We start from the raw sequence: 16989 nt of genomic DNA, 5'->3' as shown, positions 1-16989 counted from the left end.
AGCCTGCCTGCCTTCATAGCTTATTATAAAAAACTTGTAATTCTAATACATGCTTAGCTCTTGACTGCCCTCTAGTGGTAATTGTCTTTTAAATGTATGGTTTAGAATGAAGCGTGTATAGATATTTTACATCCTATTTGAATGGTCGTTGGTGTTTGCCCTCTCCGTGCTAGGAGCAGTGAGGTACTAGGAACACAGTATATTATCAGATCTTGCCCTTAAAGTGGTTTGTTAAAGGCATAAATCCCAAATTTCTTCTTTGAGTAGCTTTGATAAGTGTGATAGAAATATATCTGCTAACTGTTCATTTTTAAAAAATGTCAATTAGTGTTATATTCATTATAACAATTTAAAAATCATTTATGTAACATACTTACATGAGCTTACATGAGCTTACATACTTACATGAGGTTCTCCTTGGATTTATCCCACATGGGACTCTCTATGCTTCCTGGACTTGATTGACTATTTCCTTTCCCATATTAGGGAAGTTTTCAACTATAATCTATTCAGATATTTTCTCAGTCCCTTTCTTTTTCTCTTCTTCTTCTGGGACCCCTATAATTTGAATGTTGGTGCGTTTAATGTTGTCCCAGAGGTCTCTGAGACTGTCCTCAATTCTTTTCATTCTTTGTTCTTTATTGTGCTCTGCAGTAGTTATTTCCAGTATTTTATCTTCCAGGTCACTTATATGTTCTTCTGACTCAGTTATTCTGCTATTGATTTCTTCTAGAGAATTTTTTTAGCATCTTTATTGGAGTATAATTGCTTTACAATGGTCTGTTAGTTTCTGCTTTATAACAAAGTGAATTAGTTATACATATACGTATGTTCCCATATCTCTTCCCTCTTACGTCTCCCTCCCTCCCACCCTCCCTATCCCACCCCTCTAGGTGGTCACAAAGCACTGAGCTGATCTCCCTGTGCTATGCGGCTGCTTCCCACTAGCTATCTATTTTACGTTTGGTAGTGTATATATGTCCATGCCTCTCTCTCACTTTGTCACAGCTTACCCTTCCCCCTCCCCATGTCCTCAAGTCCATTCTCTAGTAGGTCTGTGTCTTTATTCCCATCTTACTCTAGATAATTTTTAATTTCATTTTTATGTTGTTCATCATTGTTTTTGTGCTCCTTAGTTCTTCTTGGTCCTTGTTAAATGTTTCTTGTATTTTCTCCATTCTATTTCCAAGATTTTGGATCATCTTTACTATCATTACTCTGAATTCTTTTTCAGGTAGACTGCCTATTTCCTCTTCATTTGTTTGGTCTGGTGGGTTTTTACCTTGCTCCTTCATCTGCTGCATATTTCTCTGTCTTCTCATTTTGTTTAACTTACTGTGTTTGGGGTTTCCTTTTCACAGGCTGCAGGTTCATAGTTCCCGTTGTTTTTTGTGTCTGCCCCCAGTGATTGAAGTTGGTTCAGTGTCTTGTGTAGGCTTTCTGGTTGAGGGGACTGGTGCCTGAGTTCTGATGGGTGGGGCTGGATCTTGTCTTTCTATTGGGCAGGGTGGTGTCCGGTGGTGTGTTTTGGGGTGTCTGTGAACTTACTATGATTTTAGGCAGCCTCTCTGCTAATGGGTGGGGTTGTGTTCCTGTCTTGCTGTTGTTTGGCATGGGGCATCCAGCAGTGGTGCTTGCTGGCCGTTGGATGGAGCTGGATCGTCGCGTTGAGACAGAGGTCTCTGGGGGATCTCTTGCTGATTGATATTACATGAAGCCAGGTGGTCTCTGGTGGTCCAGTGTCCTGAACTCGGCTCTCCCACCTCAAAGGCTCAGGCCTGACAGCCAGCCAGAGCACCAAGACCCTGCCAGCCACATGGCTCAGAAGTAAAGGGAGAAAAATAAGAAAGAAAGAAAAAATAAAATAAAGTTATTAAAATAAAAATTTAAAAATATTATTAAAATAAAACAAGTAATAAAAAGATAAGAAGAGAGCAACTAAACCAATACCAGTTTATGTTTGAAACACTCAGTATCTGAGTCACATTTATGCAAACAATTGCTTGTAGGAATGCTCAAGGAAAATGTAATTTTGGAGATGACTTATACTTCATTCCAACTCGCAACAGTTTCATGTTATCTCTCCAGCGGCAACATTTTCTCTTGGGAAAATGACTGTCTTGGTAACTTTGTGTCTTTTCTAATTTATGGCATTTTTCCACTGTGGAAAATCAGAACTCTTACTATATTTATACCTTTAGATTGTTCTTTTCTAAAAACGTGCTGCTTAGAAGTTAACCCTTTGGCTTTAGGTAGAACTTCCAAATCTGGACAGGTGGCTGGGGGAGTTGCTCTCCTCTGTCATCACTTTATCTTCCTGCTCCAATTTGGAGATCAGACTGATCAGATTATCAGTTTGATTTCCTGGTCACATAGAAAACCACAGATCAGCGAGGACAGGTAGAACTTGAGGCTGTTTTCAAAACAAACTTGAGCTCCAGTGATGCTTTTCTTGTCGAGTTCTGCCTGCCATGCGGGCTTTGGCCAGGACACCACAATAAGAGTGGACCAGCTGCCCTGGGCGAGACTCCAGGCTCTGTAGTGAGCTTTTAAAGAAATTAAATAGTGGTTATATTTTTTTATACCACATTTTCCAATGTATTTGATTTAAGCTAATATTAACATTTATTTGCATTTCTTGAGCACACTGTGCATTTCGTGGAGTCCTATGTCCTGGAAACATAAAACAGGAAAAAAGACATGTGAATTTTTCAGCAGTTTAGATTTTTTAAAAACTGAGTGTTTCATACTCAGGAAATTGGGATTGAGTTTGTTAGTACATACTAGAATATAAGTATGATTGTATTTGCACATGTCGACATCACTAAAAATAAGGATAATATGTGAGAGCGTTTTATTTTCCTGAAAAGGAATCTCCCAATGTTTGTGTAGTTCAAAGCTTCTTTTCTGTACCTCTTAGATTAGTTTAGGGAAGATTACAGCCATGATTTAAAGAAGCAGTGGATCGGTGTGCTGTTTCTTGAGAAAATACTGACTCTGGAAATGTGGCTTTTCCTATTTTTTTTTAGTATTATGGCATTTAGAACTATCTCCTTAATAGTTAATTTTCTTGTCCTCAAAAAAGTAGTTTACTATTCTCCCTTTCAAAAATCATTCAGTTATTAAGTAACAGATGTGAGAATATTTTACCCTTCACCATGGAGATGTTTCTCTCACTCAAGCCCCTTTCCACTCCCACCTTGAATGTATCGAAAGCAAACTTTCTCTCTTCAGAGAATTTTGTACATGTTGTCTGCTCCATAGAGTAGTATAAATGTCTCATTTTTAAACTGTATTAATGCATTCATTTTTTCAGTAAGGTGTTTGAATGTATTGTATGATATGAGTGTGTGACATTTGAGGCTGTCACTGCTGGACACAGGAGATTTGCTTGGAGCAGACTAAGTCATTAGGTGTGAGCATGTGTGTATATGTGGGGAAAGGTGAAAAAACAAAATGTTGACTTATTCAGAAATTTAACCCAGTTTTTGAAAGGTTTATCAGCAGATGCAGTTCATCTACATGCCCTATAATCACCATAAAGTCATCAAAAAGTAATAATTGATCATTTCATTAAATCAGCTCCTATTATCTGCTGGGACCTCTTACTCCATTTTTCATTTCTTCAATCTAATCTTAAATTGTTAAAGATGATCTGTGTGTTTATCATCAACCTTTAGAGCTTATTGTGACTATATTTATTTGGTCACATCAGTAGTTTAGCTTTTAATAAACTTTTATTATTTATCAGGTCTTCCCTAACTCCTGAGAACAGATGAGCACTGATATTTAACTGGTACCTACTTATTCTGTGTGAGCTCCTGAAGGTAGAGTGGAGAGAACACAGGTTGTAGCGTTTGGCAGCTCCCGAATTCTGCCATTTGTTATTTGTGTGACTTCAGTCAAGTCACTTAAATTTGCTTTTCTGTATCTAACCCCGAACTTCATGGAGCTGACCATATCCTTTGCTATCAGTTCAGTGGACCCTTGTCCCCATGCGCTGTGATTTCCTAGGAGGTGACGTTCTCCAAGTCATTCTAGCTCCAGGTCCCCTGTTCCGAGGTTTTGTACCACTGGCACACTCTATCTCTGGTGCACCTCACGTCCTACAGATATTTTTTCCGCATCTCACCACACAGATCCTGATGTTGGACTTGACCCTTTTATTTTTTCCTCAAGTCACTTAAACACAGCATTTGTTTGTATAGTACATTACAGTGAAGAGGTGGGGTAGCAGAAGACTTATGCCCGTAAACATTCTGTCTGGGAAACTTATCAATGGTTCCCATTCTCTGCTAATGTATAGCTCTCTCTTGTTGTTTTCTTTCTCTCCTCCTCACTTCCTGGGTGCTTCTTCTCTCTTCTCTCCTACCCATAAATGTCTATTTATTTCCTATGCAGAACAGTTTAAACCTCTTTTATTGTCTTCTTCCCATTCTTGCCCTCAAGTTCATCTCATCTTCCACTACCAAACCACCAAGTGGCTGTTAGGCTTTTTTCTACAGGAAAAAAAAAAATTTTTTTTTTTTTTTACATCATCTGCCCTACAGCATTAGTGAAAGTTAACAACCAGCATCTCCCAAGGGAGGCCATGTACTTTCCACTTCACCCAGCTGGTTCTATCTGATATGAAAACACTTTGTCACATATGAACCAAGATAAGAATAGAAGGTATCATTAGCATCATCCCTGTGGGTTACGTGGTATCTGCCCTCCTCTTTCAATTCCCCATGCAACGATCACCAGAATCTCTTTCCATTCACAGCTGCCAGAGCTGAAGTGTGCAGCGGCACAGGAGAAAGGTTCCGAATCTTCCGTGCTGAGAAAACTTACTCTGTGAAGGCAGGAAGGTGGTATTTTGAATTTGAGGCTGTCACTGCTGGAGACATGAGAGTTGGCTGGAGCAGGCCAGGCTGTCAACCCGATCAGGAGCTTGGCTCGGATGAACGTGCCTTTGCTTTCGATGGCTTCAAGGTGAGTGTGCTTCGCTGGGCACCGGACACTGGAGTTTGTAGGTTCCTGGTTTTGTAGGCTGCTGTGCACCAGGCATCCACACACTGTGGGCTCCCACGCTGCCTGGCTTGATTTCCTCTGGTATTCCTTTTGGTGGTACAGTAATATTAGTACTTTCCTGAGCTCAACCTTGAGAAAATAGTTCCTAGGAAAACTTTTGTCCTTGTAGTCTCAAAACGTTTTCCCTCACCCTGTGAATAGTCAAGATTATTTAAAATTCAAGAAGTAAAATATTGATGCTGTATCATATCAAAAAGATGAATCATCCTTGTCTATCAAAAATGCTAAAAATCCATATGCTAATTTAAAATATATTCACTTTGACAGAGGAATTGCATAGAAGGAATTTATCCTCAAGCAATAATTAATGATAGGTATAAACATTTAATAGCCATAAGAATGCTGTTTGTTGTTTGCAATCACCAAGAGTTTTCATTTTCAACATTATTGGTAATTTTTATGTGTTAAGTTTGGTGGAAGCTGATCAGTTGCTTTTTTTTTTTAAATTTGGTGAGGCCTCGTGGCTTGTGGGATCCTAGTTCCCTGACCAGGGATTGAACTGGGCCCACGGCAGTGAAAGTGCAGAGTCCAAACCACTGGACCGCCAGGGAATTCCCCTCAATTGCTTCTTTTATTGTTTATTTATACATTATATAAGTGTTTAATGATAATTTTAGCTGCATAATATATTTTAAAATTAAAAATACAAAATATGGAGAGATTGGTTCAAGATGGCGAAGTAGAAGGATGTGTGCTCGCTCACTCTTGTGAGAACACCGGAATCACAACTAACTGCTGAACGGTCATCGACAGGAAGACAGTGGAACTCACCAAAAAAGATACCCCACATCCAGAGACAAAGGAGAAGCCACAGTGAGAGATGGTAGGAGGGGCGCAATCACGATAAAATCAAATCCCATAACTACAGGGTGGGTGACTCACAAACTGGAGAACACTTATACCACAGAAGTCCACCCACTGGAGTGAAGGTTCTGAGCCCCACATTAGGCTTCTCAACCTGGGGATCTGGAAACGGGAGGAAGAATTCCTAGAGAATCAGACTTTGAAGGCTAGCAACATTGGATTGCAGGACTTCGGCAGGACTGGGGGAAACAGGGACTCCACTCTTGGAGGGCACACACAAAGTAGTGTTGGGACCCAGAGGAAGGAGCAGTGACCCCACAGGAGACTGAACCAGACCTACCTCCTAGTGTTGGAGGGTCTCCTGCAGAGGTTGGGGGGTGGCTGTGCCTCACTATGAGGACAAGGACACTGGCGGAAGAAGTTCTGGGAAGTACTCCTTGGCATGAGCCCTCCCAGAGTCCACCATTAGCCCCACCAAAGAGCCGGGTAGGCTCCAGTGTTGGGTTGTCTCAGGCCAAACAACCAACAGGGAGGGAACCCAGCCACACCCATCAGCAGACAAGCAGATTAAAGTTTTACTGAGCTCTGCCCACCAGAGCAACACCCAGATCTACCCCCCACCAGTCCCTCCCATCAGAAAACTTGTGCAAACATCTTAGATGGTCTCATCCACCAGAGGGCAGACAGCAGAAGCAAGAAGAACTACAGTCCTGCCGCCTATGGAACAAAAAACACATTCACAGAAAGATACACAAGATGAAAAGGCAATGGGCTATGTAGCAGATGAAAGAACAAGATAAAACCCCAGAAAAACAACTAAATGAAGTGGAGATAGGCAACATTCCAGAAAAATAATTCAGAATAATGATAGTGAAGATGATCCAGGACCTCGGAAAAAGAATGGAGGCAAAGATCGAGAAGATGCAATAAATGTTTAACAAAAACCTAGAAGAATTAAAGAACAAACACCTAGAAGAATTAAAGAACAAACAGAGATGAACAATAAAATAACTGAAATGAAAACTACACTAGAAGGAATCAATAGCAGAAAAACTGAGGCAGAAGAATGGATAAGTGACCTGGAAGACAGAATGGTGGAATTCACTTCCATGGAACAGAATAAAGAAAAAAGAATGAAAAGAAATGAAGACAGCCTAAGAGACCTCTGGGACAACATTAAACGCAACAACATTTGCATTATAGGGGTCCCAGAAGGAGAAGAGACAGAGAAAGGACCTGAGAAAATATTTGAAGAGATTATAGTCAAAAACTTCCCTAACATGGGAAAGGAAATAGCCACCCAAGTCCAGGAAGCACAGAGAGTCCCATACAGTATAAACCCAAGGAGAAACATGCCAAGACACATACATAGTAATCAAACTGACAAAAATTAAAGACAAAGAAAAATTATTGAAAGCAACAAGGGCAAAATGACAAATAACGTACAAGGGAACTCCCATAAGGTTAACAGCTGATTCCTCAGCAGAAACTCTACAAGCCAGAAGGGAGTGGCATGATATATTTAAAGTGATGGAAGGGAAAAACCTACAACCAAGATTACTCTACCCGGCAAGGATCTCATTCAGATTCAACGGAGAAATCAAAAGCTTTACAGACAAGCAAAAGCTAAGAGAATTCAGCACCACCAAACCAGCTCTACAACAAATGCTAAAGGAACTTCTCTAAGTGGGAAACACAAGAGAACACAACAAAACAAACAAGCAACAAAAACAAACCCATAACAATTAAGAAGATGGTAATAGGAACATACATATTGATAATTACCTTAAACATGAATGGATTAAGTGCTCTAACCAAAAGACACAGGCTCGCTGAATGGATACAAAAACAGGACCCATATATATGCTGTCTACAAGAGACCCACTTCAGACCTAAGGACACATACAGACTGAAAGGGACGGTATGGAAAAGATAGTCCATGCAAATGGAAATCAAAAGAAAGCTGGAGTAGCAATACTCATATCAGATAAAATAGACTTTAAGATAAAGAATGTTACAAGAGACAAAGGACACTACATAATAATCAAGGGATCAATCCAAGAAGATATAACAATTATAAATATATATGCACCCAACATAGGAGCACCTCAATACATAAGGCAACTGCTAACAGCTATAAAAGAGGAAATTGACAGTCACACAATAATATTGGGGGACTTTAACACCTCACTTACACCAATGGACAGATCTTCCAAACAGAAAATTAATAAGGAAACACAAGCTTTAAATGATACAATAGACCGGATAGATTTAATTGATATTTATAGGACATTCCATTCAAAAACAGCAGATTACACTTTCTTCTCAAGTGCACATGGAACATTCTCTAGGATAGATCACATCTTGGGTCACAAATCAAGCCTCAGTAAATTTAAGAAAATTGAAATCATATCACGCATCTTTTCTGACCACAACACCGTGAGATTAGAAATGAATTACAGGGGAAAAAACGTAAAAAACACAAAATACATGGAGGCTAAATAATATGTTACTAAATATCCAAGAGATCACTGAAGAAATTAAAGAGGAAATCAAAAAATACCTAGAGACAAATTACAGTGAAAACACAATGATCCAAAACCTATGGGATGCAGCAAAAGCAGTTCTAAGAGGGAAGTTTATAGCAATACAAGCCTACCTCAATAAACAAGAAAAATTTCAAATAAGAAATCTAACCTTACACCTAAAGAAACTAGAGAAAGAAGGACAAACAAAATGCCAAGTTAGTAGAAGGAAAGAAATCATAAATATCCCAGCAGAAATAAATGAAATAGAAACAAAGAAAACAGTAGCAAAGATCAATAAAACTAAAAGCTGGTTCTTTGAGAAGATAAACAAAATTGATAAACCATTATCCACTCATCAAGAAAAAGAGGGAGAGGACTCAAATCAATAAAATTGGAAATGAAAAAGGAGAAGTGACAACATACACCGCAGAAATACAAAGCATCCTGAGACTACTTACAAGCAACTCTATGCGAATAAAATAGACAACCTGGAAGAAATGGACAAATTCTTAGAAATTTATAACCTTCCAAGACTGAACCAGGAAGAAGTAGAAAATATGAAGAGACCAATCACAAGTACTGAAGTTGAAACTGTGATTAAAAATCTTCCAACAGGGCTTCCCTGGTGGCACAGTGGTTGAGAGTCCACCTGCCAATGCAGGGGACATGGGTTCGTGCTCCGGTCCGGGAAGATCCCACGTGCCGCGGAGTGGCCAGACCCGTGAGCCATGGCCGCTGAGCCTGCGCATCCGGAGCCTGTGCTCCGCAACGGGAGAGGCCACAACAGTGAGAGGCCCGCATACCGCAAAAAAAAAAAAAAAAAAAAAAATCTTCCAACAAACAAACAAGGTCAGAACCAGATGGCTTCACAGGCGAATTCTATCAGACATTTAGAGAAGAGCTAACACCTGTCCTTCTCAAAGTCTTCGAAAAAATTGCAGAGGAAGGAATACTCCCGAACTCATTCTATGAGGCCACCATCACCCTGATACGAAAAGCAGACAAAGATATTACAGAAAAAGAAATTACAGACCAATATCACTGATGAATATAGATGCAAAATTCCTCAACAAAATACTAGCAAACAGAATCCAACAGCACACCAAAAGGATCATACACCATGAAGAAGTGGGATTTATCCCAGGGATGCAAGGATACTTCAATATACACAAATCAATTAATGTGATACACCATATTAACAAACTGAAGAATAAAACCCATATGATCATCTCAAGAGATGCAGAAAAAGCTTTTGACAAAATTCAACACCAATTCATGATAAAAACTCTCCAGAAAGTGGGCGTAGAGGGAACCTACCTCAACATAATAAAGGCTATATATGAGAAACCCACAGCAAACATCATTCTCAATTGTGAAAAACTGAAAGCATTTCCACTAAGATCAGGAACAAGACGAGCATGTCCACTCTGGCCACTATTAGTCAACATAGTTTTGCAAGTCCTAGCCACGGCAATCAGAGAAGAAAAAGAAATAAAAGGAATACATATTGGAAAAGAAGAAGTAAAGCTGTCACTGTTTGCAGATGACATGATATTATACATAGAGAATCCTAAAGATCCCACCAGAAAACTACTAAAGCTCATCAATGAATTTGGTAAAGTTGCAGGATACAAAATTAATGCACAGAAATCTCTTGCATTCCTATACACTAATGATGAAAAATCTGAAAGAGAAATTAAGGAAACATTCCTATTTACCACTGCAATAAAAAGAATAAAATACCTAGGAATAAACCTACCTAGGGAGACAAAAACCTGTATGCAGAAAACTATAAGACAGTGATGAAAGAAATTAAAAGTGATACCAACAGATGGAGAGATATACCATGTTCTTGGATTGGAAGAATCAATATTGTGAAAATGACTATACTACCCAAAGCAATCTACAGATTCAGTGCAATCCCTATCAAATTACTAATAGCATTTTTTACAGAACTAGAACAAAAAGTCTTAAAATTTGTATGGAGACACAAAAAACTCCAAATAGCCAAAGCAGTCTTGAGGGGAAAAAGTGGAGCTGGTGGAATCAGACTCTCTGACTTCAGACTATACTACAAAGCTACAGTAATCAAGACAATATGGTACTGGCACAAAAACAGAAATATAGATCAATGGAACAGGATAGAAAGCCCAGAGATAAACCCTTGCACCTATGGTCCACTAATCTATGACAAAGGAGGCAAGGATATACAATGGAGAAAAGACAGTCTCTTCAGTAAGTGGCGCTGGGAAAACTGGACAGCTACATATAAAAGAATGAAATTAGAACACTTCCTAACACCATACACAAAAATAAACTCAGGATGGATTAGAGACCTAAATGTAAGACCGGACACTATAAAACTCTTAGAGGAAAGCATAGAAGAAAACTCTTTGCCATAAATCACAGCAAGGTCTTTTTTGACCCACCTCCTAGAGAAATGGAAATAAAAACAAAAATATACAATTGGGACCTAAGGAAACTTCAAAGCTTTTGCACAGCAAAGGAAACCATAAACAAGATGAAAAGACAACCCTCAGAATGGGAGAAAATATTGGCAAACGAATCAGTGGACAAAGGATTAATTTCCAAAATATATGAACAGCTCATGCAGCTCAATATTAAAAAAAAACCCAATCAAAAAATAGAAGATCTAAATAGACATTTCTCCAAAGAAGACATACAGATGGCCAAGAAGCACATGAAAAACTGCTCAACATCACTAAATGCAAATCAGCAAATCGAAATGCAAAATGTAGCGAAATGCAAATCAGAACTACAATGAGGTATCACCTCAAACCAGTTAGAATGGGCATCATTAGAAAATCTACAAACAACAAATGCTGGAGAGGGTGTGGAGAAAAGGGAACACTCTTGCACTGTTGGTGGGAATGTAAATTGATACAGCCACTATGAGCCACTATAACAGTATGGAGGTTCCTTAAAAAACTAAGAATTACCATATGACCCAGCAATCCCACTTCTGGGCATATACCCAGAGAAAACCATCATTCAAAATGACACATGCACCCCAATGTTCATTGCAGCACTGTTTACAATAGCCAGGTCATGGAAGCAACCTAAATGCCCATCGACAGACGAATGGATAAGGAAGATGTGGCACATATATACAGTGGAATATTACTCAGCCATAGAAAAGAAGGAAATTGGGTCATTTGTAGAGATGTGGGTGGATCTAGAGACTGTGATACAGAGTGAAATAAGTCAGAAAGAGAAAAACAAATATCGTATATTAACGCATATATGTAGACCCAGAAAAATGGTACAGATGAACTCGTTTTCAGGGCAGAAATAGAGACACAGATGTGGGGAACACATGTATGGACACCAAGGTGGGTACGTGGCGGGAGGAGGTGGTGGTATGTTGAATTGGGAGATGGGGATTGACATATATACACTAATATGTATAAAATGGATGACTAATAAGAACCTGTATATAAAAATAAATAAAATAAATTTCAAAAATTATAAAAATAAACACATTATTAGGAATATCAAGACAAAAACTTAAAAAAGAATTAAAAAATTTAAAAAAATGTATATATGGCACAGCCATAATAGAATAATAATAGTCTTTTTGGGGGGATGAAATTATTGACATTTTATTTTTTATTTTTATTTTTTTTTAATTAATTTTTTTTTTTTTACTTTTTGCGGTACACGGGCCTCTCACTGTTGTGGCCTCTCCCGTTGCAGAGCACAGGCTCCGGATGCGCAGGCTCAGCAGCCATGGCTCACGGGCCTAGCCGCTCCGCGGCATGTGGGATCTTCCCGGACCGGGGCACGAACCCATGTCCCCTGCATTGGCAGGTGGACTCTCAACCACTGCGCCACCAGGGAAGCCCGACATTTTATTTTTTTATCCTATTTTTATTTCCTAATTTTCTTCAGTGAATTTGTATTCCTTTTGAAGGAAAAAAGTATTTTCTAATTAAAAAAAGAAAATTAGAATAAATAATCATGAAGAGATTTGACACCTGGGTACCCAGGTGTGTGTGTGGGAAAGCATTTCTAGGCTATAAATTAGTGTTGTGTCTTCTAGGACAACTGACGCATTGTGTTCTGAAATATTACAATTCCTGAATCCTGTTTTTTATTTCAGATGGAAAAATTTAACACCTTTTGATACCTCATTTAGTTAAAATTTTTTAAAAGTACAATGTGTTATGCTTTAGAAGAATCAAATCATTGTTTTACATTGGTGACTATATCCCGTTATATGTCAGTTCACAGTGAAGGTGATACTTTAGGGAAAAATTTAAAGATTTATCTGACAAAATATTTAATATAACTAATTTTATATCTATAAATCAGTGGAACATACTTATAGATTAAAAAGTGACATTTATCCTATGTTTCACAGGTATTTATGAGATTTCACGTGTGTTATATAAGGCAGTGTTGACATATATATTCAATTTTTGGCTTACTATTTCAGTAAATATCTTGAGAATATGTTTAAGTTTGATTTGAACCTTTTTTGATTTTAGTATGTACTGAAATGCTTCTAGATTTCTATTTTGCTGAAGTGCGAGTGCCTTTGCTTCCAAGGAATGGGATTTTATTTTGAAATAGATGAAAACTAGAATGTCATTTTCTCTGATCAGTTCCCAGTTGAGTCTCTGCTCATACTTCTCTGTATTTGGGGGAGTAGACAAAAACAACCCATATCCTGGGAAGCATTCATTGTAGTGAGAAAAAATAAATTTCTAAAGAGACAGTTTTTCTTTTAATAGAAAAGATGTGGGGTTAGATTTTTTAAATATTAGACTCTGAAAATCATGAAATAGCATTTGGGTTTTTCTCAAGATTCAATAACATACAATGTTAATATCAGGGGTTCAGCATCCCCGGGCACCTCCACATTGCTTTGTGCATTTCTGTAGACAGATGTGCTGACTATACTCCTTCCTCCCGCTGTGTTAATACAAAGGCTACTGTGAGTCATGCCGATTAGGGGTAGGTGGGCGCTCTTCTTCTGGCTTTCTCTGTGACAATGACTCTTCTGTCCCTAGGCCCAGCGGTGGCACCAGGGCAATGAGCACTATGGGCGCTCTTGGCAAGCAGGCGATGTTGTGGGGTGTATGGTTGACATGACAGAACATACCATGATGTTCACACTGAACGGCGAAATCCTTCTTGATGATTCGGGTTCAGAGTTGGCTTTCAAGGACTTTGATGTTGGTGATGGTAAGTGTACTGCATCTTGTGTCGTTTTCAGGTTTGGGGCACAGTAAAGCTCTTTGTTCTGATGCCTCTTGACCAGCCATCTTGGTTTGAGGGTGAGCCAGCAGATGAGTTGCAGCTGTAGATCACAAGGTTGCCATGTGGCTTATTTGGTTCAATACCCTTGAAATTACTTTAGCAGAAACTCTCTCTCTGCTACTTAGCTAGGATTCCCATAAGGCAGAAATGGCTTTTATGAGTGTGAATAAGAAAATAAATGGCAGGCAAAAGGACAGTTTTCCACAAATATTAAATGTTCGTTTAGAACTTCCCTGTTTAATCAACTGCTTATGGCTTCTCTCTGTTCATTCATTTCAAAAAAAAAAAAAAAATGTAATGAGAACCTACCAAGTATCAGGCCCTCTGCTGGATGCTGAGAGGACAAAGCTGTCCTATCTTTATGCAGATGATAGAATACCAGGGGAAGTTCTCACTTGTGTAATTTCTATTCAGTGAATAAGTTCTAAAATAGAGAAATGCAGAAAGTTCTATGGAAGCGCCATGCAGGGAAAAAATACCTCTGCCTGTGGGGCTCTGAGATGACCTTGAACAGGGTCGTAAGAAAAGGACAAAAGCCCTTTATGAAGCAAATGGGAAGGTAGGTGTTCTTAGAGCTGTACTTTCAGTAGACTGGCCACATGGGGTTATTTGAATTTACATTAATTTAAGTGAAATAGATTAAAAAATTGAGTTGCTTAGTGGCACTTGCTACATTTCAAGTGCTCAGTAGGGTCCTATGGCTAATGGTGCCCTACTGGACAGCAGAGCTAGAGAACATTTACATCATCACTGGAAGTGTTCATCTAGAGCATATAAACAAGATAATATCTAACAAAATCTTTTATAAATATCTCATTTCAAAATGAGCTAACAGTTTTTTTCAAAATGGCTTTGAATATATCCTATTACTTGAATATATATATATATATATATATATATAGTCTTGGGTTTTAAGATATACCCCAATAAATACTTTTAATATTCTGTAAACTTGTTGCCAGTCCTCAAAAAGTTGGCCAGCTCATTATTTGCATTAAGTTCTGTAGTTATTCATTCAACAAGCTTTTGAGCAGGTATGACCATCATTTCTCAAACACAGGTTTGTGAAAATAATAGGAATTTTGCATTTTTATAACTTAATTTCTATTTTGCATACCTGCATCGCTGGATGGCGGGTGAAACTGATGCTGAGAACGCAGCCTCTGTGTACCGGTGCCAAATCAAATCTCAGAGCAGAGTTTTGGGTGAAGTAGAAAAGAATAACTTTAGTGCTTTGCCAGGCAAAGGGGGACACAGTGGGCTCCTGCTCTCAAAAACTGTGTGCCCCAACCTGGGAGGATTTGGTGAGGAGTTTTATAGCATTGGTTCAAGGATGGGGTTGCTGATAAGATTAGGGTGTGTGCAGGGCCTGCAGTCCTTTAATCTGGTCTCAGGTAATCTGATGAGTTTCTGTGGTTCCTTTAATCTGGCCTGAGGTGGTCTTCTTGAAGAGCTTCTCTGGTTCCTTTAATCTGGAATGAAGAATGCTGACATCTTCCCTTTTTCGGGGGTTTAGTTCTATAAAGAGCTTAAAGATATTGTTATATGTGTCCCTTGAGGTGGAACCAGGATCCTGTCCCAAGGCTGCACTATTGTTTCTTGGCTGTTCCTCCCTTGTTTCTGCATCCCCTCCCTTCCCTGATTAGCAACTGTTCAAATCTGCCCTTTGGAACTCAAGGAAGGTCCTGGAGGCTGGAGTCTGTTCCTTACAAACAAGAAACGGAAGACACAGAAAGGCCTTCGGCCCCAGGAGCCCCAAGGGTCCTGCTCGGTTTCAAAACTGACCCTCTAACCTTCCATTACCTATCTCCCCTCCTGTAGTATTGCTTTTAGCAGTGTCAGCATATCACAGGGAAGGTGGGAGAAGGACTTTTTTCTGTTATCTGTCTATACTGTCCACTACTATGGATATGACCTGAGATTTTGTGGTTTTTTTTAATTGGTTGTTATTTTAAAATGCTTGCATGTTATGCATTTCTTCTCATGAAGTTAAATTCTTGAAATGCCTATGTGAGTTTTACTTGTTTGATTTATATGACGTAGATTCACAGAATGATGTTAGAATTATAAACAATGCAGAATGCCTGTTCATACTATTTAAGCACATAATGTTCATGCTACAGCCCTGTCACAGAGACCAATTACCATTGTAGTGATGAGCTAGGCTCTGAGGTGAGTCTGAGTGGTGCAGTCATATAAACAACTTTGTTTTTTGACTTTACACTTCACGTAATTTTGAAAATTTTAAAAATGACTTGAAACTTATCCTGATAACTCAGTTATCGAGTTAATACAGCATTCTGATGAACTGTCTGAAAATTTTATGGCCCATCAGTTGGATTATTGTTGGATGTGTTGGGATGTATCCTTTTGGTCTCTAAGGCAGATGATAAATTTTATTTAGCCATGACCATTAACTATTAATTTTTTAGGAGTTAATCATAATTCCACATTTTCTGCCATAAGAAGGACTACAGAGTTTATGCATGCCTGTGACTTCCAAATGCTTTTTGGGAGTGGAATTTTTCCTATTCTTCCCTATTAACTTTACATAGCTTCTTAAAAAATACAGTGGAACTGCTCTGGGTAAAACTACAATGCGAGGCCCTGAGTTGAGCTCCCTAACTCACCCACCACCACTGAAGTGAGCTCTGGGGATATCTATGACTCACAGGAGCATGTTTGAGAAACCATTAATTTAGGAATATACTGTTGCTGCTGAAGTACTAAAGAGGTTTCATAAGTGCTGTATTTTGAAATTGTTATTATACCTAGCTTGTCTTTATGTCTGTGCCATGCTTGATTTGGTATTTTTTAACATCTTCATAATTTATTTTTGTTGCTGCAGAGATAGCTCAGTCATATGTAAAGCAATCAAAAGAACTGTGTGATAAGGCGGATAGAAAATTTTCTATATATAAAATATATACATATACATGCACGCACACTCTGCAGATCCTATCTGATCAGCTTGGTAGACAACATGGCTAAACATATTTTGATGTCTCTACCTTTTGTACAGCTTACACAACTGAAGTGATGTCTTGACCAGTATAAGTTGTTTCTAGATAACATCAAAAGGAAAATCACAAAAATCTTTGAAAGACTGATGGGGTCATCCAGTTAAATCCAGGTGGAGATACAGCCATACAGTTAGTTCCAGTGAGGGTCTGGTTATTCCATAAAGATGCAGGCAGGGCTCTTCTAAAAAGCTACAGATCTCTTTCCCATATAGGGACTGCACTTTCCCTCAGTGACCACAGACTTGACCTTAAAGCTCATATGTAAACTGGACAAA

At 38.7% G+C, this 16989-nt stretch overlaps 1 protein-coding gene across 2 annotated transcripts in view; it reads left to right on the top strand.

Moving 5' to 3' along the window:
- The window catches only part of RYR2 (ryanodine receptor 2), a gene marked incomplete at both ends in the record, with an annotated part of 724637 nt that overhangs the window by 448534 nt on the left and 259114 nt on the right, over positions 1-16989 (top strand). For both annotated transcript variants that reach the window (XM_079725493.1, XM_079725494.1), the window contains 2 exons: positions 4766-4974; positions 13442-13616. In XM_079725493.1, the coding sequence (XP_079581619.1) occupies positions 4766-4974; positions 13442-13616 (384 nt within the window). The remainder of the gene's footprint in view (positions 1-4765; positions 4975-13441; positions 13617-16989) is intronic.

The sequence above is a fragment of the Hyperoodon ampullatus genome (genome assembly GCF_949752795.1).
Source record: "Hyperoodon ampullatus genome assembly, chromosome: 1".
Classification (NCBI taxonomy): Eukaryota; Metazoa; Chordata; class Mammalia; order Artiodactyla; family Ziphiidae; genus Hyperoodon; species Hyperoodon ampullatus.
This window is presented reverse-complemented; position numbering and strand designations above follow the sequence as displayed.